The sequence below is a fragment of the Pseudoliparis swirei genome, chromosome 10, assembly GCF_029220125.1.
Source record: "Pseudoliparis swirei isolate HS2019 ecotype Mariana Trench chromosome 10, NWPU_hadal_v1, whole genome shotgun sequence".
Classification (NCBI taxonomy): Eukaryota; Metazoa; Chordata; class Actinopteri; order Perciformes; family Liparidae; genus Pseudoliparis; species Pseudoliparis swirei.
The window spans coordinates 12,624,851-12,649,879 of record NC_079397.1 but is presented as its reverse complement, the minus strand read 5'-3'; the positions used below and the strand labels follow the sequence as shown (position 1 = coordinate 12,649,879).

The 25,029-nt window shown below is 44.5% G+C and overlaps 1 protein-coding gene across 2 annotated transcripts; it reads right to left on the bottom strand.

The window, feature by feature from the left end:
• Positions 1–350: 350 nt before the first annotated feature.
• atxn7l1 (ataxin 7-like 1) lies at positions 351–24,017 on the bottom strand. 2 transcript variants are annotated; one of them, XM_056424574.1, is made up of 12 exons: positions 23,154–24,017; positions 22,595–22,684; positions 18,409–18,504; positions 11,721–11,919; positions 11,190–11,587; positions 9,265–9,347; positions 7,684–7,940; positions 6,348–6,561; positions 5,824–5,945; positions 4,661–5,179; positions 4,061–4,313; positions 351–3,583 (listed from the first exon to the last, which is right to left on the bottom strand). In XM_056424574.1, the coding sequence occupies exons 1-12, from the start codon at positions 23,434–23,436 to the stop codon at positions 3,566–3,568; spliced, it is 2,532 nt and encodes an 843-aa protein (XP_056280549.1). In that variant the 5' UTR covers positions 23,437–24,017; the 3' UTR covers positions 351–3,565. The 2 variants fall into 2 exon arrangements, with proteins under 2 accessions (XP_056280549.1, XP_056280548.1); XM_056424573.1 differs by lacking the exons at positions 18,409–18,504; positions 22,595–22,684; positions 23,154–24,017 and adding an exon at positions 12,432–12,540.
• Between the last annotated feature and the right edge of the window lie 1,012 nt (positions 24,018–25,029).

Here is a 25,029-nt window from a genome sequence, read left to right as displayed (position 1 = left end):
CCCACTGTCCATCTTTTTACTGGCTATACTCGCCCATTGCACAGACTGTACTATTTATATCACTTTGCACACTGTAATTATCTGTATAATATCTGTATATACCCTACTCCCTGTGAACATGTTCTCCCTATGTGTATTGTTTTTCTTCTGTGATTCTACTGTGATTTGTGTATGTATGTTTGTGAGTTAAGTGAAGTGTATAAACTACTGGATGACCTAAATTTCCCTCGGGATTAATAAAGTATCCATCTATCTCTATGTTTTTGGTTTCATTTCTTTGGCATTGTGATTTCCTGGTGAGCGATCGTGCTTCTTTAACCCGGTCATCCTGCTGTGGAAACAAAGTACAGTCAAGATCCTCTTTCCCTTTATTGTTGCAGAAGAAGGATTCTGGTTCAATCACACAAAAATATGAATATTTGTAACACATCTGATGGCAATCGATCGCAATATTCGACGAGCCATTTCAAGAAAAGCCCTAAACGTCAACCTGCTGGAGGCGCTAGTCAGTAGAATCGGCCCTCTTCATCCAACATGTGTTGAGACGTTTCAGCGTGGACCACCGGCAGTGGACTGGCTGACCCGCAACACGTTGGTGAAGACACACAAGAGCAGTCAGTGTGAAGGAGTCCGACATCTTTGAAAGCACAGGGGTCGCACATTTCCCCAGATTATAGCGTGGCAGCAGACAGCACTCGGCAGTGTTTGAGGAATAAAAAGGGCAATTAAAGATGCATCGGGTAAAGAATGAAGCACAAACTATATAATTGAAACTTTTCTTTCAAAAAAAACACACTGACTAGACATATTCGCTCTGCTCCAATAACACAAACATTTTGTGTCTGGTATCAATGATCTGTACACAGAAAACAGTCAACAAATGCACTACAAACACTTTCCCTCCAATTCCAAAGCTGCATTTTGATTTACAAATAAAACGACAACCAACTTCATTCATTTAATAAAAGCTTGGATATAAGTCATTTCTTTTGTATACAGCAAGTGTTCAGTTGTTTTGATGGGAAATCCATTTTCAGTGACAGTGAACACACCGCGACCCTCAACACAGTCTGGGTCAGACACAACTAACGGTCACCGGCAATATAATCGTCATCTTCTTTTACTGTCGTTACCAGAAACTCTTTTACAAATATATAGATGTGGATTTGTTTTCGAATATCTAAAATATTTCTATAAATAGACGTCGATTAAAGATCTGGGGCACTACGACAAAGTACAAACAAGAAGCAACAGGGAGGCTTTAAAAAAATTAAATACAAATGTTAACACCTCTATAAAACCCAACAGAAAATATAAAAATACAACTGCTCTGAAACTCATGAACTTAAATTTGAGCTGCAACTTCCCATTCCCATAAACAGTACGTCATGGTGGGATTTCCCCAACACATCTCAGCTTTTTGCTCTGTAGATCCACGTGAGCCGAGACAGAGTGGAAACACTTTAATTCCCACCAAAACCCTGGTTTTCAGCCATTAAACCAACATGAACCACGTGTTGGTACGTTGCATTAAAACAGAGAACTAACATGTTAACGAGTTACCCGCACACCGCGGGTACCTGATAAACCACGTGTCCGCCATAAAATATAGACCACGAGTCGGTATCACTGGACCGATCTCACACGGCGATGACTGAAGTGTCATCATGGGAAGCACTTGGGAAACGCGGAACACAAACACCAGCGACTATATACAATTCATTCATCATTAGTGCTTTGAGGCTTTTGAGAGCAATTCAAAAGACACTTTTTTTCTTCTTTTTTTTAAATGTGAAGAAATACTGGAAACCTGCTGGGAATTTTTGGACCACCATTCTTCCATCAAAATACAAGATAATCGAGCGTGACGGTTCGTGATTAACCTTAGAAATAACAGTTAGACCAAATAACTCTCAACTCATGGTCCAGTAGCCAGAGCCCTTCCTCACGTGATGGGCCATCGTCAAGGCAACAGAGTAATCCCCCCCCTGCTAATGAAGGCCGTGGCTACGTCCCATTTCAAACTCGTACTTCCTTGCAGGTATTGAGTATGTAGTGTATTCTCCCTGGAACAGTGACAATTCAGTAGACTCAAAAGCAGTCAGGAGGGTAACATTATTTCTGTTCCGTTTATGGGAATCTGCTCATTGCTGCAAAAAAAAAAAAAAAAAGGTCTGTGATTTTCAGGCAAGACAGACCCAGAAAAAACCTCACAGTTAAATCTTTGGAAAAAGACAGTTTGCTTTCCTCTTGGAAGCCGCTGCCAATTAAATTAGCAGTTGGGCTGACATCTGTCGCTGCATATCTTGGATCATTGACAAAAACACTTTACAGAACACAACATATTTTTAGAACTGAACCACAGGTTGTTGTTGTTCTTATCGGTCCGCAGCAGGCAAAGTTTAGCTGTGTGAAAGTATTAAGTAGTACTACTTAAAAAAAACTAAGATTTGGAGAGAATCGGCCGATCTCATTGATAGTAAACACAGACCTAGATAGTAGGGCGACATACTCTGTTGGGCTCATATTGTGTCAAAGGGGACCATTATTAATAAATACAAACATAATAACAGATATGTACACATTTTCAACAGTATGATCCATTATAATACTTTCAGCATTTCTTAAAAATGCCATAGAAAGGATTTATTTTGCTCAAAAAGTCTCTGTAGCTCGAACATCCAGGTTCAGTTAGAATAGCGACATCATTGAGGAACGATACATTATTGGAGAAACAAAAAGAAAGGTCCAACACCGCAGTAATAATTCCTGTTTGGATGCAAGTCCACGTTTGTTTCTTGCAACATTTGAATCCAGAACGGAGAAAAAACAAAATCTTCAAAAATTATCGGATTTCTTCCGATATTAAAATACAATGCATTGACGCGCCGTCGTTGGTAACACACGTTTAGTTTTTTTCTCCCTTCCCTCGTGTGAACAGGTCCTTGTGCGACTGCTCAGGAGTCCATGAAGCAGGAGGCACTTTGAACTCAGGCATGCTGGGGTGGAAAAGGGAATCAATAAAAATTGGAGCCATGTTGACGAAACCCAAACGAAAGCTGCTCATCTCTTCCATCTCTGAGGAAAAGCAAAACGTTGGTATAGATGACGGCTGGGTCCTACAGGAGTCTCACCGTCTCACTCCCAAAAAACACTCTCTCTTCGTTAGCTGACCAGACACAGCAACCAGGGAAATGGTCAGAACAACCAAGTTTTCCACAAAAAAAATTGTACAGCAGTGATATCAAAACGAATGCCTTTACATCTTCGTGAGGCAAATTCCCTTTTCGTAGGATGAGTTTTTGGATTTGTTCGGAAAAGACGGCGACCGCGCTGATGCAAGGCAGCTTTCCATCCCAAAGATCCACAATTACAAAGTGGAGAGGGGAAGTGACCGCCGGGCTCCCAGGTTGAACTGAACTGCCATTGGATGAGCAGAGGTGACATCGGCGAGAGGAAGCAGTCCGATTGGCGCAGTCAGTGGAAGAGTGGTGAGGTCAAAGGTCACAAACGGTGGTGGTCTGCACAGCTGCCCAACAGTCTGCCCAACGCAACGGGCTTCCCGTCAGTGATGCAACTTAGTCTGTGGGGAGACGCCGACAGAGTTATGAGATGGTTTTCATTTATTATTATTGACTCAGTGTAGTGCAGCATCTAACAACTTACAAAATATATAGAAATTAACACATTTCAAATGCCTTTTACCATCTGTTCATTTTATTTCATTAAATTAGGTGTCATTGTTTCGTGCTTCAAAATGTGTCAACTGTTTTTGCTTTTTTTTTGGCATCCTTTATCATCCGAGCCAATACAAAACAATCACTCGCTGACATAAGAAACTCTTTTCTGAAAATGTGCAAAAGATGAGAACCTTAGTCTTTGAGGTAGAACAACATCAAATACCTCGAGTTTACCTAAGTGTCTAGAATCTCATGTACAGCTGACATTTCTTCATTTCAGTGTTGAGGTGCAGTGGTGCAATGAGCTTGATGTGAATGTTCAAATAAAAGGTGTTTTATAGTTAATGTGTATCGTCTTTTTTTTGTTATGCAACACCTACCCGTCTCGGGGACTCGGGCCCTGAAGCCAATATTCCCACGCTGTCGCTCCCATTCCCAAAGAGGCTCTCCAACCCGCCCGGCCTACTCAGCTTGCTGGTCTTCCCTCTGCAGGAGCTGGGACTCCTCCTCTTCCTCCCCTCTGCTCCTCCCCCATAAGCCAAAGGTCCGGAGGGGATGGCCAGGGGCCGATGGGGGGCGGAGGCAGGCTCCCTGCTGGGCGAGTGGGGTATACTGGATGTGCCAAGATCGCGACTGGAGGCGGAACGAGGAGGGAAATTGCTATTAATTATATATACTGGGCTCCAGTACAATTTCCCCTGTTTGGTCGAATCTATTTTGACGGCTATAAAATCATCACAGCAGATTTTACAGTGCTCTATGTTTTAGAGGAAGCCTTTGCACTGCTGGCACTGTCCTCTGTTCAGACACTGCTCTCCTTTTCCTCCAATACCCGTGTTCCTCTCCACCATCTCTATTGTGTTGGGGTGAGCCGAGCCCTCATTGCGTCCTTTGTAGTCCCACCAAAAAAATAGTTCCGGCCCTCCAGATCAAAACACATTTCTATTACCGTCTAAACTTTAAAACAGCCCTGCACTTACCTGTTCTGTGAGTTGTGACTTTGAGACCCATCAGCTCTGGACGACCGGTCCTCTCCGCCGCTCCAAAGCCCACCTGCCCCGCCCCTTTTCCTGGCCGGGTTTGCTGCCGCCCCCCCCGAAGCTTGCAACGTTGGCCGATAGCTGCTGCCGTTCCTCCTAACATCATCCACAGTCGGAAACAAGGAAGAAGGAGAGAAGGATGAGGAGGTGGCGTGGGAGGAGTTTGCTCTCCTCTTAGATCCCACCACAGAGTCCTCCATGTCTTCGGATGGGCGGCTGGCTCTGTGCGTGCCATTACGGGCTTTACCCGGAGCGGCGGGCGGCGGAGCGTCTCGACTGCTGAACATCCGTGCCATGGATGCAGACTGAGGAAGTGTGGTGGGGTAGGAGAGGGAGTTGAAGGGGGACGACAGGTGAGATGAAGCGATGGAGGAGGGAGAAGGAGTCTGTTGTGAAGTGACGGGGGAGGTACCAGAGGAGGAGAGGGCGAGGAGGCTCTCAGCCGCCAAAGGCACCTTCCTAAAGCAGGAAGAGAGTATTTTAAAAGATAGGAAATGCACTTATTAAGTTGCTTCATTGCTCATATAGATTCAGAGGACTAAACCCTGAAGGACTGTTCCATATGTTGTGTTTTACTGAACAATGGTCTTCTTACAGAAAACAAGGAATTAAATATCTTTAACATGTTTGCCACAGTTGCTTTTCCCATGATATTATCGATATGATAAAAACTAAAGAAAATATCCCTTTCCCAAAAAAATTGTTTACTTTATTCCACCCACATCGGAACGATACACAGCCAGTTAAGAGTAGGCACACATTCCCTTTAATCAACACTCGTAAGCAGACCGACCATCTTTTTGTCTTTTTCTGTCTTATTAATTGAACTGACTTCTTGTTTGATTACATTTTACACCTAACACACAGAAACCCTTCCTGCCGACACACTAAATTGTACTTCTTTCCCTTCATAAAACAGGATAACATTCACATCACACCTGTTCAGTGACAGTACATCTGGTGAAATCAAAGCACAGTTCCAACTGTGTAAAAACAACTGGGAAATAAATTCCATGCGTGTGGGAGCACATTTACACGTTAACTTTGATGTGAAACAGCTCCACTTGATCGAAGGGAGACGGTGTGTGTTCTTGCACACTCACCTCCACATCTGTGCGTTGAGGTGTTTCTCCACCATGTTGTGGAGCGCCAGCCTCATCCGGTTCCATCGCCTGTCGAACACGTAGTGACCTCGTCCCATGAGCCTGCTGCTGAATACGCACAACTGGGAGGAGACAGAGGGGGGGGCAGAAGGAAGGTACGGTCAGGCATGGAGAGAGAAAAAGACGAGCAGGTGAAAGAAGAGAATGGGCGAATGGAAAAGATGTTAAAAACCGTAACGAAAGACGGTGAGAGAGAAAGAGGAAGGAAGTAAGAGGTGGGTTGACAGAGCAGGATGTGGAGTGAAAGAGGCGTCAAAAGGAACGGAGAGATCGATGGAAGAGAGAACAGACGGGAAAAATAGAAAAAATAAAAACAATGTACATTATGATGTGCAATATAGTTAAGACAGGAAATAGATATCCTTCCTGTGATCACCGTTTTGGTCTTGGACCCAGATTCTCTCCTCCACCGACAAAACTGATGCCTTTAAACGGCATCTCGGAACAGACCTCAGACTACTTACCCCTAAAGGCTTTGGGTGGCGATGGGAGGAGTGAAAGGCCGGTCTGTCAGGGTCCTCTGGAGTCTCTGCGTCTCCCTCGTCACTGGAGAGCCGACCGCCGTCTTCTGCTGCCGCCCCCGCACTGTGGGGAGAAGGCTCCGAGTTGGGGGCAGGTGCTGGTGCTGGAGGCAGAGAACTACGGTAGGTGGAGGTGGAGGTGGTGGAGCCTGGAACCCTGGAGAAGAGAGGCGAGGGGGAAAGAGACAGAAATGGAGGGTGAGATGGTGGGAAATAGAAATGAGGAGAAGGGGGAAAACATTCAATGGGATGGAGAAGCAAAGGGACAGTGTGGAAGAGAGAAGGGACGAAATGGCAAAAGAGAGAGAAGCGGTGGAGGAAAAAAGAAAAGTGATGTGGAAGAAAAATGGGATGGATAGTGAAAGACAAGAAGAATGAAAATGGAACAGTCAAGATTACGGGACAGCGTAGACGAGCAAGGAGAAGGAAGAAAACAAAAGGAAAAGACAGAAAAAAACCCGCATTTTTGCCTCAACACCAATGTCTCCATGTTTGCAGTAACAAAACCCCAAAAGACTTTCTCTTTCAAACAGGCGATCATCTTCTAAATAGAAAGAGGAACTGAGTTTCTGACTTTCATGAGGGCAGACTTGCCATTCTAGCACTGTTGTGTTTAACAGCACCCCCTGGTGGGAAGAACAGACAAGGAGATCCTGTGCATCGGTGCCGGCCCAGAACAATTGGTGATGTGTGGGTATCCAAAATGAACAAGTAAATACAAATAATACATGAGAAATAAATACATTTTTTTAAAAAAGAATAGAGACTTTTGTTCAGGAGAGTGTTTCTTTAAAAGTACAGCTTAAACTTGAAAAGCTTTGCTTTAACCCTCCTGTTATCTTCAAATGTACTAACATATTTTACCCTTGGGGTCAATTTGACCACAGCAATTAAAACCTCCAGAAAATTATTAGAATTAATATTGTTTTCCAAGTTTAAGTGTCAGGTACTTTATGTTGACTACCTAAATAGCCCTTTAAATAAATAAAAAAGTTGATATTTCTAATATGTTTGACACAGTGACATACAGCCTGGGGTCAAATTGACCCCAAAGAAGAATATGTGTTCCCAGTTGTCCCCAAAAAATTAGGAAAAGTCCTGAAATATGAAGCAAAAAAAATGATGTTTTTTTTTTTTAGACGTTAAACATTGAATAGAGTCAAATTGACCCCAAAGGTAATAGGAGGGTTAAATCATAAAAACCCTCAAGTGTGTTTTTTCTTTGCTTCCGTACACACTTGCATAGTGAATTCTGTGTGTGGGGGTTTCTCTGTCCTACCTGGGTCTGTGTGCATTCGCCAGCCTGAGCTTCAGCGTGGACAGAGGGCCTCCATTCGGACAGTGGGGCTTGCTGGGACTCGGGGCCTCTTGTGGCGTGAAACTCGGGCTGCTGCCTTCCTTCCCTCCCAGCGATCCGTCCCCGTCTTTCTCCTTCGCTCCCACGGTGACCTTGGCCCGACCCTTGTGTTCGGCCAGGAGGATGTCGAAGTGCTTCTTTCGTCCGGAGACGGCTCGCCGGTGGGTTAAGGAGTGAGTCTGTGGCGGACAAAAACACAGAAAGGTTATTTCCAGCGAGACTTTGTTGAGGAAAGTATTGACACGTGGATAATTTCAGCAGAGAGGAGCTATTTCCGAAGTGCTGATGGTTGCACTCCCAGGGGGCTTCAATCATGGCTCTCTGCTTTCAGGAACGTTTCCATCACCAGACTAACACGGGTAAGTATTGCCGGTTCACGGTGACCTTGTCAACCCTCCCAACTACCCTGGAGGGGAACCAGCCATCAAACATTTGGTTTTCCAATAGTCCTCTAAAAGATGTCCGTGTGAGGCTGATGGACGACTGGTTTAAAAGCAGGTAGTGTGGCTTTTGGAAGGAAATATGTTTTCTGTACTCAAGTCAAAGAAAGTATGCCGAGAGGCCTCTTAAGAGCGGACAGATGCATCTCATATACTCAGAAATACACCAAACAGTGATTGATTCAGCTCCTGCTCAAGGACAACGTTACATATCAAATGTGAGATCGAGCCGTTACAGTTATGTGATTCATGAATAAGGACGATGAGAACAGAAGCAGGAAGAACAGCTGCACAAAATCATTTTACAATTAATTTGACTATGAATGTTTTCTTTTTCCCCCCCCAAGTTCAGTAAAAAGTGTAGTTTTTTTTGCTTCCTCTTCCAGGTTCAGGATGCTCTCGCTCCTATGAGCACCTCCGATGAGTGCTCCTTGATCTCGAACAAATTCAAAAGCATTATAAGTTACAATATTTCTTAAGGGAACACCTCTGAAACTAAAGACTGTTCATAAATATATGAATAAAACACTCTTGCTGGGCATCTTGTGAATCGTAAATCGTGCTCGTCATTGGGACTGCCGGTATTGATGAAGACAGGAACATGGAAAACCAACAAATATTAAAAACACGATCACCCTCGCGACTTAAACAATATCAAAACGCCAGCCTGATACAGCTGTAATTACTTAATAACCAGTTTGAAGTGATTAGGAACGCTTGACAGAAGTAATTAAAGGGCAGTAAAAAAAAAAAGTGTTTTACAGCCGAGTGATGTTGCAGCCTCATCCAACATCTATAATTACCTCATTAAGGGAACTGTGGGCCCTATGATGCCTCCGCACTGCTACCTCGCATTGACTGAGAAAGGGGCGGGGCAGACGGAGCCCAGCACAAGGCAGCAGGCGGGTCAGAGCAGTAATGACAGGGCACCGTTCGATATCGTTGCTCTAATAAACAAACAGCGCTGCTCTGCTGGTCAGACGGCCTTCGACAGGAAGCAGGAAGAAGGGTCACAAACGTATTATCGTCTCCACAGAAATGACCCACAGTGCATCTGTGTTACCTTGCAGGTGAGAGACCTGGTGCAGGGTCGCTTAGTTTCAGGGTCCTGGACTCCACAGTGCTTGTTAGGATCAAATACCCTCCCTGGAAAACATGTAAACACACACACACACACACACACACACACACACACACACACACACACACACACATTAGACTGGTGCTAAAGAACATCATTCTGTCCTAAGAGTAATGGGATTTAGTCATATCATATTGTTACCATCGCATTGAAAATGCGGAAGGTAATGTTTTGATCGCCGTGTATTTATTTATTTGTATGCGTGTTATTCACATAACACAAAAAGTATTAAACCGAATCGCATGAAATTTGGTGGGATGATTGGTTATTATCCGGGGACCATTTGATTAGATTTTGGGATCAATTGGGTCAAAGGTCAAGGTCATGAAAAGGTAAAAATCTTCTTTTTACCATAGCACAGTCAATTTGTATCCAATTGGCATGCAACTAATGCCAAAATGTTCATAATTCAATGCCCAATCTTGTGATATGCGAAGGTATGCGCTCTACCGAGTGCCCATTCTAGTTCACTTATGTTATAGTTGTTTCACCTGTTCTGTTGCTAACATCAAATAATGCAGAAACAAGGTTGATCATAATGATAAATACTCAGTTTGACCATATTATATGACACAATGCAGCCACTCTGTGGTTTGTAAGGTAGGGCAGAGTGGATTCAGGAAGTAGCTTTGCCAAATGTTTACAAGGGAACGTTTTGGCAATTTCTTTCAAATAAGGGTTTTATAAAATATGGTTAACCAGAACATTGTTTTAGACGTATTGATTAGTATCGTTTGATCGGCCATAATGGACTCAAGTTGGAAGCTGGTTGCCAGGTCCTTACATCTCAGCAATGGCGCTCCTTATGACCAGTAACACGTTTGAAGATGAATAAGAATTATTATTCATAAAAGTTGTTTTTTATACATACATACAAACCTTTTGACTGAACGTCAATGTCATTGCCACTTTGCAGCGACCACTTGCAAATGTTTGGCATCCTGGATCAAAGGGTGAAGGCCTTTCATGCAAAACCTTCGTTAAACGTCTCCGCTGATACGAAGTGCAACAGCATTGCTCAAAACACACGGAGACCGTAGTTGCCGCTCTCAACCTGGCAGGCCAACGACTACCTCCAGGCAGCAGGTTATTTCAAATAGCGTTACGGTCAGAGGGCTGTAATCTTGGCCATAATCCCTGTAATCTTTCTGTGCAGCGTCAGACAGGTAGACCGGCGAACACACAAGTGTACAGCGGCAACCTACGAGCACTCTCGGAAATAAAATAACTCAACAGGGCTCGCTCCGAGTTCACACAACCCTAAAAAGAAGGAAGTTGAGACGGATCGTGTGAGGACGGACTGAAGGAAGATGCTGATGAGAAAAAATGAAGAGAAAGATGGAGAGAGAAACAAGCGGGCGAGGCAAGGAGGCAGAAAATGAGAAGAGGAGAAAATATAGAGAGGCAGGGGGTGTGGGGAAATCTCTCAAGACGACAAGCAGCTTTTTGGCAGCGGGAGCTGGTGATTTAGACGGTGTAAATCAGAGTCGTGGAGCACAGAGAGGCACAGCGCACACGAAGAGAGGAGGGAGTCATGACGACACCCAACACCTTTTAACTTGATTACTGTGCATCTTGTTTACCCCTCTTACTTTGAGATTAACACTTGATCCATTTGTGTGCATGAATGTTTATTTAATTGAAAAGGAGAAGAGAAAAAAAATAAGTTTGGAAGGTAGAATGGGAACGAAAACAGCGGCTGATGAGGGGAGAATAAAAGGAAGAAAGAGAGAGAGAATAGCGAGGCCAAGGAGAAAAAAAGCCTTTCCAAAACACACAGGTTCACAGGAATGTTGGAAGCCTAATAGTTACAGAATTAGTTTTTTAAAGAAATCTTCGAGGCTGACCTGAAAGTCTTTTCTGCGACCTGGAGGGAGTCTTAGTCCCGTTTTGGTTCTTCTTCTCCAATGGCGGCGACGGCGGCAGAGCGCCAGATCGGTGAGAGGGCGAAGGTGACGGGAAGGGTTTACGGTCCAGCGTGGAAGGAGACGGCGTCGACGACAGCCGCCCGTCCCTAACCCTAACCCCGTCCAGAGAGGACGGGGAGGCGGTGGCGCGCGGCGCGCACGGCCCGCCGGCGCCGCGGCCGTTCACGAGCTTCTCGCTGGACCGCTGGGAGGCCGGGGGAGTGAGGGAGGGAGGGAGGAGGGGGGAGGGAGAGGAGATGGTGAGGCGCACGTGTGATGCGGCGTCGGCGCGGCTGAGGCAGGGCATCTTCTCCAGGCTGACGACGGGAAGAGACACGCTGCAGAGGGGAAGAGTGCCGTGAGAACGGTGGGACTCAAAGGCGAGAGGAGCGTTCACGGAACTCCGGCAGCTCCTGAAAGAACGCTGAATGGAAGAACGTCATCATATTCCACAAAAAAAAAGATGCCCACCACGGCATGTTCCGGGCCCCCTTTGGCGGGTAGACCGCGAGAGGTGCCTTACTGAAGCGCGAGTGAGGGTAATCTTTCGGGACCCTGAAGGCCAGCGTGTCCCGAGGGCCGGGAGCCCCAGCGGGGGCCACTGCAGCTGCTTTGGGCTTCATGGGGACCAGGAGGCTCCTGGAGGGAGCAGGGGAGCCGTGGTGCTTCTCTGGAACAGATCAACGGGGTTAGGGTTAGTGTGTACGGTCACATCGAGGCGTCACAGCTGAAGACGCACCCCGACTATCAAGACCACGCTTTACTAGTGGGTGCCTTTTTTGGATCCGGGTACTTTTTTTGGGGGGGGGGATCTGATTTGCATCCAATTATCACCCGTCAAGTTCTGATGGTGCCGTGTCATTTACACCAATGTTTCTTTTTTAGGTGCCAGATGGCCGTGTTGGAACACAGGAGGGACAAATCTGTGCCAGAACCGTTCGACAAGTCAACTTAGTGTACTCTTCTCCAATTAGCAATGTGCCTGACACCGTCTGAAGTGTCCTCGTCTGATTAACTCCACCAGTTTGGTATTATGCGCAGTTCAACAACAAGAGCCAACAATTATAAATACATCTGACCCAGATCTGATCAGAATACACAAGTGACAGGATGCTGAGACAGAAAGAACGGGGAATAGATGAAAAGGCTGTGGGGGGGGGGGGAGGAGGAGCTCACACTTACGGTTTTTGTTATGCATGTCTTTGTGGGAGGAGAGTGGGGAGGGAATGAGGGAGGTGTGGTCCAGGCCTGTTTGTCTCTCTCTGAATGTCTCACAGGGAAACTACGCCCCAGCTACCTGAAAACAGATTGGTGAACATGTCATGAAAAAGCACAGAGGAAGCAGGTGACACACTGTACACACAGTAACACACTGCTTTCAACTGGTGTTATATTTCATATGATACGTACCATTTAGCTCTAACATTAGGTGCATAATTACAAACAACGTTATTCTATCAACCGCTTCAGGAGGTAAATATCCAACATCTGCCAGATGAAGCTGATAGATGGATAGAGACGTTGCATCTAGGAGTTGTTAGCTTTGGGAAGAGACCAGTACCTGTGTTCGGCTGAGTTTTTTGTCTGCTGATAAGATGCAAATCTAAAACTGAAGACAGCAGTGACGTAATAAAATACACAAAAAGAGAGCCGCTGCAGCAGAATATGCACAGCGAAATGACTCACTGGAGCTTTGATAACTGACCATGTGTAACTATGTCAGTTGACAGATAGTAGTGTACGAATACAAAATGGAAGTATTCACAAAAATCTTCTCTCAGGTCTTGCCGTAAAATACTCGACAGAGTAAACGACATATAAGCCAAGGTACTGTATTCGGTCTCAAACACACAGTGAGTGACAGATCAACAGAGTCAGAGACAGAATAGTAGTTGACGGGGTGAAACTCCAGATCTCTGTCAGGCTTCTGTGTAGGTAAACACTGAGGTCAAAGGCCGACAGGGATGGGATGTACTCCCAGCCGGGCCAGAATCTTTGCGAACAGAAAATCGAGCCCAACTGCTGACTGGACAAAGGGCCGTGCTCGTGTGCACTGCACGCCCCCGGGGGGGCCCACGGCCGAAGTGCACGCCTCAAGTGGAACGCCAAGCGTGTAAATCCCAACAAACGTTGCACCAAGCACATTAAACCCCCAGACGTCTCATGCCGCAGGTATGACGGCACAAAAGGTCGAGACGGGAGACTGAAGGAGCCAGGCAATGTCTCGCATTGAATTTTGGAATTGTGCAAATTGCGCCACACAACCGACGGCGAGCCACTGAGGCATTAATTAGATAAGCACTCTCGACGGACGTATTTTTGCCCAAAAACCTGTTGAGTGACTATCATAGCATCACATGTACAGGACACAGAGCAAAGGGACCTCGAACCGCTGGATTTGGTTGATCCAGTGTGATGGGGGGGGGGTGTTAGTGCTCAGCTAAGCTAACCATCTGATCATACTGCACGGACATGAGTCGTGTTAATCTTCTCATCAAACTCTCTGCAAGAAAGCAAATAAATGCCTTTCCTAAAACACCAGTCATGCTATTTGTTTTATGCTTAAGTGCAGAAAGACTTGTGTAAATTCAGAAAGGGTTTCCTTTACTCAATAAGCATCATGAGGTTGTGTGTGTGTGTGTGTGTGTCACAATGTTGTCCAACCGGGTTAATGAGTGTAGTAGTAGTCGACTACCAGCAGCACGGTGGAACAATAAGGGCAGGGCACTGACCCCGTGTGTTTGATCAGAGTGCATGAGTGCACATGAAAGTGTGCTGCAGGTGACGGAGGGAGAGCTGCAGTGCGTTTGCAAAGTGTATCTGTGTGTATTGAAGAGATTAGCCAATGCGTGCATCCATATAACAGGTGTGCGTGTCGGTGTGTGACACCACATTGAGGACATGTATAGCGCCAGCGTACGCGTGTTTCCGTCCATGGTAAAGGCGAGATGTAGTTTCTATGCACAGCGAGCTGCTTGCAATATGTATAAGCATACTTTGCAGAAGCGTATTATCATATGCGAGAGAGTGTGTGCGTGTGTGTGTCTCTGTGGCAGGTGTGTAAATAGGCCAGTGGAAGCACAGGTCCAGGGAGGCAGCTGTATTCAGAGTAGCGCGATCAAAGTCCAGATCCACATTCGCAGGTATGCGGCTACAACAGCAATGATTTGCCACATTTCCCACGACATGTTAGTCAGCTCAACTCAACAGTTCACTGAATGGTTGAGTGAGTTTATTGAACCCCTCCCCCCCGCCAACAATAGATAAAACTAGAATGGGTACTCGGTAGAGCGCATACCTTCGCATTTCACAAGATTGGGCATTGAATTATGAACATTTTGGCATTAGTTGCATGCCAATTGGATAAAAATTGACCGTGCTATGTTAAAAAGAAGATTTTGACCTTTCCATGACCTTGACCTTTGACCCGATCGATCCAAAAATCTAATCAAATGGTCCCCGGATAATAACCAATCATCCCACCAAATTTCATGCGATTCGGTTTAAAACTTTTCTTGTTATGCGAATAACACGCACACAAATAAATAAATAAACTAGAATGGGCACTTGGTAGAGCGCATACCGTCGCATATCACAAGATTGGGCATTGAATTATGAACATTTTGGCATTATTTGCATGCCAATTGGATATAAATTGACCGCGCTATGGTAAAAAGAAGATGTTGACCTTTTTATGACCTTGACCATGACCTTTGACCCGATCGATCCCAAAATCTAATCAAATGGTCCCCGGATAATAACCAATCATCCCACCAAATTTCATGCGATTCGGTTTAATACTTTTGCGAATAACACGCATACAAATAAATAAATGACGATCAAAACATAACCTTCCGCATTTTCAATGCGAAGGTAATAAATAAATAAATAAATACACAGCGATCAAAACATAACCTTCCGCATTTTCAATGCGAAGGTAAAAAGACCGAGTGGTGTTTTGTAACAGAGCTCATCCTGTGAGTAAGGAGCCGGCCGGGAGCCGTGCTGATGTCCAACACGTGGCCGGCTGCCCAGGCAAGGTCACTAAGCCACTCCACCACAAGGGCACCCTCACAACAACACTCTGCTGCCTGCCAGTCGTTATGGCAATGCTGAGAGCCCAGCTGGTTGCCAATTGGCTACGGGCTCATCCTGTGGGTGGAGCCATTGCATGATGAGGAAGCAGAGGTTTTCAGAGATCAGCTGGGTTTGTTTACATTGAGCAACGGGAGAGAGGGAACGAAAGATAATAATAATATAACAACTTTATTTATATCGCACCTTTAAAAACAATGTTTACAAAGTGCTCCACAGAGAGTCAAAGCAAAACAAGTGGCATAGCAAGAAACCAATATTACATTTAAAAGTATATATTAAAATAAAAAATAAAATGGAAAATAATTAATTAATTAAAAATAAAATTAAAATAAAAACAGACAACTAAATTAGGGGAACCAAAGTTCTGCATAAAAAACTAGATCACTTAAAAGCTGTTTTGGGGGTTTTAAGAAGTGATTTAAAAGAAGTTACTGATTCTGCAAGCCTTATCCCCTCCGATAGACATGAGAAACTTCAGAAAAGCATCTATGACGATGCTCAGTGAGTCAGGTTTTCTAGAAATAGAGTCATCGGCACCTAGGTTTATAATAGAAAACAGGATTTTGAGAAAATTAAATCAGACAGTAAGGCAAATAAAGACATTTTGTGAATCATTGAGCTCTTGGATAAATACTATGATTCATTTACTAATTGATGCAATCTTCAAACTAAACTGTCCATCATAGGAGATGACAATGATCTCTGAGCAATGTCTCCCCTGAAATGAGGTGAAACCTTATTTTTGATAGCTGCACTTTGCATTTCTAAACACTGAACACATTTAAGAGCCAAGAAACTACGTCCGATGTAAAGCAGCAGCTGGCATTTAGATTGGCCCGGGCCTTAATGGTTCACACACAGCCGAGCCGCAATAACAGGACCACGACAGCGGAGTGAGCCAGTAAACCAAACTAAGCAGAACGTCTCCAACGACAGACAAACATCAGACTTTAGCCCAACAAACCCAGACACGGGAAGCAGAGCAGCACACACACTTCTTGGGAGTGAAAGGAAATCGAAAGGAAACAGGAAATGCTCTGTAATACCCCAAATCATATCACAATGATCGCAACAACTCAGGGCCTAAATGTACCAGCATGCAAAATACTATTTAAATACACTTAAATATGAGGCAAGTTTAAATAATTATCCCACATTGCTTAAAAGTGTGATGAAATCAAATATTCATGTTGGGGGAAATATTTTTTAGAACATCCCAGCCTGTGCAAAATAAGCTTTAAGTTACAACCACAAGCACTAAAAACAATCTCTTTGCATATTTTCTCTGAAGGCGCTCACAGGCGAGAGAGAGAGAGAGAGAGAGAGAGTACCAACGCTGCCAGTGTGAGGGGTTTCTCCCACTGGGGCCACTTATGCTCAGAATATATACGCTCACCTAACTCTCAGGACATTTAAACAAACTAAATGCAGCACGCGTCTCCAACGTATAAAATAGAATTTGACCTTTATTAAATGGATTAGTTGCACGTATTAAACATCCATCCAGAGCAGTAAGTTGTGACCAACCTCTTCGTCACACAGTGCAACGATTGAGCAGCTAACTGGGCATGTATAACCCAGAGCCACTGACCCCCGAGGCAGCCAACCCCCTCCTCATCTGTGTGTGTGTGTGTGTGTGTGTGTGTATATCCATGCATTTTCTGTACATCTTAAGGCCTCAGTGCTAATTCAACCCACTGGTCAAACATGAAGGCAGATCCCATGATGGATACACACAACTACAAGGCCATCCCAGTGAATCTAATCTTATATTTAGAATCCCCAGCAGGACACTATACTGGTGAGGATATTAAAGGAAGACGAAATGCATAAAACATCAGAAGAAACTCTTGACCGGGCCAGTTCCTAGAGGCAATCTCCTCGGCAGAGGCCAGGAGGAGCGTTCGTCACGTCACGACACGGAGGAGTCATGATGAGTGAATAATGCTTCACATTTAAGAATGAATGAATGATGGACAGTTGGACGGAATTAGAATGAAGATAAGGTTCAAAGTATTTGATGAACTAAGACGAAGATTATTCACTCGTGCTACTTTTCTACCTGTTGGCGTGTGCCTTGGCCTGCTGGTCCACCACAATGCCAGCTTGTTTGAATATTGTGGCCTGAGGACAACTTTGTTTTATGGGGAGCTCTCAGGAGATTCCCACTCATGATGGTGTGCATGTGTGCGTGCGTGTGTGTGCGTATATTTTAAACCCGTTAAGCAACCTTGTGTGCACGTCAGCAAGGAAAGAAAAAAGAAACAGCACCTACCAGAAGACTTTGTGTGTGTCTATGTATGTGTATATATATGTTTTAGACCTGTTAAGGAACCTTGTGTGCAAGTCAGCAAGGAGAAAAACAGCTCCTGCCAGCGGTGAGTGTGAGTGTGTGTGTGTGTGTGTGCGTGTGTCTTGCAATACCACTGACCTCTTTCTGCTGAGAAACAGAATGTGAGATTTGTGAGCATTCAACTCTGCTGGCCTCTTTCCTCTCAGGGAGAAGAGTGTGAGTGTGTGTGTGTGTGTGCGTGTGTGTGCTCATTAAGCGTGACCATATTCCCCCACACACACACTCCTGGTGCACGTGCCGCCAACAGAAGGAAGCAGCAGCTCGCGGGCAGATGCCAGCGTGCTCCGTGGAGCCCCGTCAGAAACAAACAAAAGGTTGACGGACCGGGTGGAGAGCCAATGGGAGCAGGGATCAAGTGCTCCGGCTTAAACAACTAATACTCTTAGAAAGGTGAGGTTTAACAGATGGATGTGTATTTTTTTTGTGTGTATTGTTTTTAATCAACCCATCTGCCCGTCGAATCTTTCTTTTGCTTGAATATTTTTTTCATTCCTCAACATTATCTTAATTATTCTTATATTAGATTATTCTGAATATTAGAAAGTATAACCAAGTGATGTGTATTAGTTTGGACTGGGCCATAAGTTGGAGGTACACTATGTTTCAAATAGCTTTGCAGGGATAAATATCAATTATTGTGTTGATCTGGCTCTGCGTGTGTGTGTGAGTATATATGTGTGTGGTTATACGTGTGTGTGTGTGTCTTACCGTAGTGTGTGAGGATGCCCTGAGGAGTGACCACCTGATTGCAGACATGGCAGACAACAAGACAACAATCCTCCAGAGCTCTGTAGCCAAGCATCTCTAAGAGACATGAAGAGTCCAAATGTCACATTGCAGAAGAAGAAAAAACAGAGTTTAAGGAATAAAGTTTTCCTCAGCATAAACCGTCTGTGGGAAGAAACAGATCTTGTTCATGGCAGCGTTCAACTGTGTATTACCCAACGCTCACTTCATTAACAAATCTCCTTACAGCCTTTTTCGGGCAGCATCTCATGATACATTTCACTATGGATCTGGTGATGATCTAAAATGTTCAAAATCCTCACAACTGTGAACTGTACAGAACAAGAGAAGAGCAAGAAATAAACAACATTCTTTTGGGGTTTTTTTACCTGCCAGGACATTTTCATTGAGTTTTGAAGCTGCTTTTTACGATTATGACAGCTACAGATAATGTGAGTTCCAATCACTGAACAGACATGCATAAAACAGACAAACAGAAATCCTGTCAAAGCAAAAACAAAATAATCTTTTTTTGATCCGAGCTTTAATAACCTAACCTTCCTGTACCCAAACACGCTCCGCTGACTGAAATCGCAGCACTTATCAGCACCGGAACTGCCAAGGTTACTTACGGTCTAAGTCATATCATACAACAATGTAGACAACGAGAGCACGTGTGTGTGCGCTCGTGTGTGTGTATGTGTATGTGTGTGTGTGTGTACATACTGCAAAAAGTCAGTGGGTTTCATGACGCATGCATGGAGTGTTCAAGGACAAACATCGAGGTTGCCGTGATCGCGTAGAGGAATATTTGACTTTAGAGTTATGTGAATACTGAAGACTGCTGCAGGCTTATGAGACGGAATCAGAATGAAGATGTTATGAGCTGCCGAGGAAGCGGATATTATCCTCAGGCCGACCGGTGGAGTCACAGTCGCTGCCCTGACGCAGTGTCGGGCGAGAGGCTTTGCACAAGTTCATCTCGTCGATACAGAAAAGGAGTTTCTCTCACTCTTTTTTTCCGTGCCCATTATTTCTGGACATGCTCCTGGAGTCAAGCCACAAGTCAAACTCTCTAAATCCTGTGTTTACTGACCCGAAAAACTGCTTTCCCTCACAAGCAAATACACTGTGTTTGTGTTTGACTGAAAAGGGGCCTGATCGGAGCGATCGTACACAAATAGAGAATGCTGGCCGCGTGAGGGGAAGCAAATAATAAACACGGTCATGGTTGCGAGGCGATTGGTTGATAACTTTGTAATGTAACTGGATCCTGTACACTTCACTTGTTTTTATGTTGTTTCTATCTTTCATACTTTTTTCCTGTATCCTGTTTGATTTTATTGTAAGGTGACCTTGGGTGACGTGAAAGACGCCTCCAAATAGAATGTATTATTATTAATGTGATCAGTTGAACCCGGAGCCTGGCAACACTGCTCGCTGCTCTCAAACGTGATCGCTTTGTGTCCTTCAAGTGCATTTTGTTGTTCACAAACGACAAGACAGGCCAAGCCAAGTCACAATGTGCAAAAGACTTTAGTGGGAGGAATGAAAGAAAAATGCAAGAATGCAATTTCCTCTGCACCTGCTGAGTCAAATGTAATTTAAGTGCATCGCCTTTTTCTGCCTCTTGAATGCGTGTCTTTCTCAAGCCAACTGTCACACTCCGCCCGACGACGGAAAAGCCTGAAAACGAACTACGGAAAAAAATAATAATAATCAGCCAATGGCGAATAAACACGATTTCACAGAGTAATCGACCAACAGAGGGAACCTCGGGCACAGGAGTCACTTTGGAATGGTTCCGGTTTCAACCGTTCCAGAACACACGGCTTCCACTCAAGTTGTTTTCTGAACAGGCGCACCAGATCATTACTGGACCTACACCAACATGTCTGATAAAGTAAACAAACTCACCAGCTACTGGCTGCGAGCTTTTGTTTCAGGCTACACTATAAACCGTTGTCTCCATTTCTTTTAACCAAACTGCCAATGCCACACAAACGAGCTTGAACAGCATCTTGTTTGAGGGTACTCATCCCGTTTTACTGAAATAAGAGAGCGAGACTTTCAATACACAGAAATAGGTGGAGCATCCGCTTTCTTGGAAGCAAACTGTTTACAATACTGACACGCCTGTAAAAACCACGTCACAAGGAGAAACTGAACAAATGTGCTGGCTTAAAAAAAAAAGTTTAAACCAACTTTACTCAAGTTTTAAGCTTCAAACATCCGTTATCAGAATCAGAATCAGGTTTTATTGGCCAAGTAAGTTTGCACAAACAAGGAATTTGGCTTGGTAAAGTGACTCAGTGTGCTTACACCAAATATACATTACAACACAATACAAAACAAATTAAGAAGTTTAAGAAAGTGACTTAAGAAAGTATATATACAAGGCGGAATGGCTATATACAGTAGCTGTGAAACAGTAGTGCAAGAACAAGTGGAGAGTGCGAGAAGTACAGTGATAAATATATAAATATATGCTACAGTGGATTAGCTGTTTAGTAGTGATCAAGTAGTAGTTATCAAGGTCAGAACATTTTGATCATTCATCAGGTATAAAAGCCAGGCCGAAAAATGAACTCCTGGAAGTAAAAATATGACTAATCGTTATCTCAGGCAATCTTTCAGAAACCGCCAGGGGTCTTGAAAACGCTTTGCGTTATGGATTTTGCAATAAGTACAAGAAATGTGTGCATTAATGGATCATTTTCTGTGCCTGCATTCAAGCGCAAACGGGCCAATTTGACTAATTTCAGCTTGAAATCGCTTAATGCAAACATTAGGAAAATAATGTAAATTTGGAGCCCTCGACTGTGTAACGGACACGCTTTAAAAGCCTCTGTTGAAAGGATTAAAACATCAATGAAAACAACTCATGCTATGCAGGAAGTGTCGTATAATTGCCTGCACAATGTTCTAAATACCCTCCTTATGCACGCTGCAGTTCAGTGCTTTTCGTTTGTCATCGAAAAATAGACATGGATACCAATCATGTCCTGCACCACACACACACACACACACACACCAATTACTGCCAACGCGGCCTCACCATCTACAGATACGTCTACGCTGAAGTGGCGAGTGAGTGAGCATGACTCTACGATGAATCACTCTACTGTCTGCGTGACACACATTTTAAAATAAAGCTTTTGAATTTGCGTTTCGCCGTCTGCCTGTGATGCGTTACGGGTGTTTGTTTGCATATCAGCCTCAGCGGGCCTTTTCAGTGTCATGTTGTGCCAAACGACCAGCAATTCTGGAAACACCGTCCCAGTTTGGCTCAGAGAGAGGAAGATGAGGCGTGTGTGTGTGTGTGTGTGTGTGTGTGTGTGTGTTGGTATTTGACCAGTGAGAGTGAGAAGAGATTACCCACCACTGTGTGTGTCTGTGTGTTTGTACGAGGGCTGCTGCACACTCAAACTTTCAGGGATGACTCAAGTGTGTCAACTTTCGTCTTGCCAAAAAGCAACACAGTTAAGACACTGAATACGACAGACCCAGCCGTACGTACACAAGCACTGCTCTTGATAACATTGCTGATGAAACAATTTGTTTTAGAATACATGTAATACTGAACAACACATGGGAACCCCTGCTCTCCAGATCCTGCATGTTTTTATTTCCACCAGCTCAGCTGAAGCTGCAGAAGCATGCGACACGTATTCCCCTGAACAGTTTCCACGAGCCAGATGTTGAAAGATAAGAACTGCTTAATAGTCAATACCGTCAACATGAATGTCATTGTTAATCGGTTTTGTTGTTATCCGTCACCGATTTGTTTTAAACTCAACTAAATACTATTTAACTTCTTAAATGTAGGGACATTTGTTTACATCACATTCCTCGAGCTCTGGGGGATTGTTACGGGCATTTTATGGACAAAAGGTTATGGAGAAAATAAAGCATTATTTACAGGGTACTTCCTGGAGGACAGCTGTGTTATTATCAGACACACTAATAACGTTTCCCGCTCACATCTCCATCGAAGTAAATATTTTATTAAAGTATATCATGCGCAGTAATGAGGGTTTCTATGAGAAGGGTTAAGAAAAATATATATATATGTGTATACAAAAATATGTTGACATCCTTTACGTTGCAGAGCGCGTAAAACAACAACAACAACAACAACATCGTGCAAGTGACCGCGCTAAAGTACCTGTCAGCGCAACTCCCTCACCTTCTTTGCCGAGGCTCACGGCTTCGTCGCGGCGGTACAGCTCCGTGTCGCTGGTGTCCGAGCACGAGTCTGCGTCAGAAAAAAACACAACATGCGCTCACTTAAAAAAAACTAAAAACACACTCCGGAGCGTTCACAACAAACTTTGGGAGAGGGGAGCGACTGTCCACGCTGGTCCGAGGCTGGCCAGCAGGTCAGCGCTTAGCTTCGCTAGCTCCCTCCAGCCTGTCACGGCTAACTAACTTCCAGCTGGGCAGCCGGGGGAGCGCTGCCGCACGCGCCAGCCGCACGGACTCGGGTTAGATTCGCCTCGCGCGCCCCTTGCGCGGCTCCTCAAAGCAACACATTAAATATTGCATTTGCGTAGTTATCTTCTTTTCTTTGATCTTTCTGTTGACAGTTACTTCGCTGCGCTTTGACAGACGCTTGCTGCTGCTGCCGCTGCATGGTGGAGCGGACTCAACTCAATCACGGACAGTTGGAGCACCCACTTCCCGACAGTTTGTCCGTGGAAAAAAACAACGACGTGCGAACTTACTGTCAACAAAACGTAATTTAGCCGCACTGACGAAGGAAGACCGAGGCTCGCAGAGGAAGGTATCCGGACTTGGTATTTGGCGATTCAGTGTCGCCATTGCTCTTCCTTCTTGTTGCTTTGCGGAGAGACGTTTTTTTCTTCTTCTTTCTTTCTTCTTCTCTTCTGTTTTTTTCTTTTTTCTTCCTGTCTTCTCGTTCGCCTTCGCACGCAGCAGCCGAAAAAACGAAAGAACGAGATATGCCGACGTCGTTGTCGCGGAGCTTCGGCGGGGCTCGGCATTCATCGGAGGGTTACGGGCGAGACGCCGAGAGACAGGCGGGCAGCTGACGTTACGCACGAGGTGAAGAGTTCAGCGGCCTGTGGAGGGAGCAGCCATGACGGCGTACCGCCTGTACGGGGAACATTAGATATGAGCTCTTTCAATTGGGTAATAGAACCGAGGACGTATCAACTACAAATACATGAAATATATTAATACGTTGCAGATTATTGAGGATAATAACACAACTGGGGATGTTTCATTCAGCAATTATTTGCCAGACATTGCAAATAATTGATTTATTTGATCATAACCTCACCTCATCCGGACAATGTTAACCCTTCTGTCGCCTTCGGGTCAATTTGACCCGATTCAATGTTTAATGTCGGTGTTCTTTCGGGAGTCAACAAACAAACATAAAGTACCTCACACTTAAACTTGGAAAACAATATTAATTCTAATAATTTTCTGGAGATTTTAATAGCTGGGGTCATATTGACCTCAAGGGTAAAATATGTTAGTAAATATAAAGGTAACAGGAGGGTTAAACATTGAATCGGGTCATATTGACCCGAAGGCAACACAAGGGTTAAGAGAGTGGTGCTGTCTTTTTAAGAGAGCGTTGTCTCTTTAAGAGAGTGGTGCTGTCTTTTTAAGATAGCGCTGTCTCTTTAAGAGAGTGGTGCTGTCTTTTTAAGAGAGCGTTGTCTCTTTAAGAGAGGGGTGTGTGAAGGGCAAGTGCAGTAAGAAGGCCGAAGACGATACAACCTTGTTTTTACCCGGGAACTTGTTAAATAAAAGTTTAAAAACAGAAAAACGACGTGTTTCTGAACATTCCATTTTAAGGGTGCAACATTAACTAAATAAGTTCATAGACAACATTTCATCACCTCACGTAAGAACGGGTGCCGTGAGAGTTGAGAGGGTCTCGTTGAATACCTGTCTCGAGCTCAAAGCTGCTGCGGTTGCTGCGGCAGTGCTGGTTGACCGCGGTGACGTGGAAGTCGTAACGGGTGCCGCATTCCAGATCTGGGATTTCACAGGGAGAGGAGGTGGTTGTGGAGCTGGAGTTGTGACCTCCGACCTCTAGGGCCATCACGTCGTAGCTGAGGGCTCCGTCTGAGACGTCCCACGTCACCCAGGCGGAGTTTGAGACGCAGTCCAGGCGGCCCGCGGCATTCCTGGGCACACACGGAGCTGTGGAGGGAATTCAGAGTTGGATGTCTTATTTCCTTTCTCCGTTTGAAGACATCCTCCAGGAGCAGAGGGGGTGGTAGGAACTACGCCGTGTCAGACACACGTGGCATTTATCACGTCATCAGCATGGGAAGCATCAGCAACAACATTAGTTTATAAAGACATCCCAATGTGCGCCTTCTTCAAACCATTTACATGTTTATCAATTATTTGGTTTTTTTAATCAGGTTGGAAAATAAATACACATATTAAACATCTTTCTGAGAAAACAGATATAGTTACAGCCTGTAACTCACCCCCAATGTATTTATTTTGTGTATGAATTAACCCTCCTGTTACCTTCACATTTACTAACATATTTTACCCTCGGGGTCAGTTTAACCCCAGCAATTAAAACCTCCAGAAAATTATTAGAATTAA

Excerpts from the sequence above, each read along its gene's own strand:
- atxn7l1 (XM_056424574.1), bottom strand. The coding sequence starts at position 23,436 with ATGAATGCCGAGCCCCGCCGAAGCTCCGCGACAACGACGTCGGCATAT. Across the intron at positions 6,562-7,683 it reads GCGAATGCACACAGACCCAG|GGTTCCAGGCTCCACCACCT; the intron begins GTAGGACAGAGA and ends TCTCTTCTCCAG. Across the intron at positions 5,180-5,823 it reads CTCAACGCACAGATGTGGAG|GAAGGTGCCTTTGGCGGCTG; the intron begins GTGAGTGTGCAA and ends TTCCTGCTTTAG.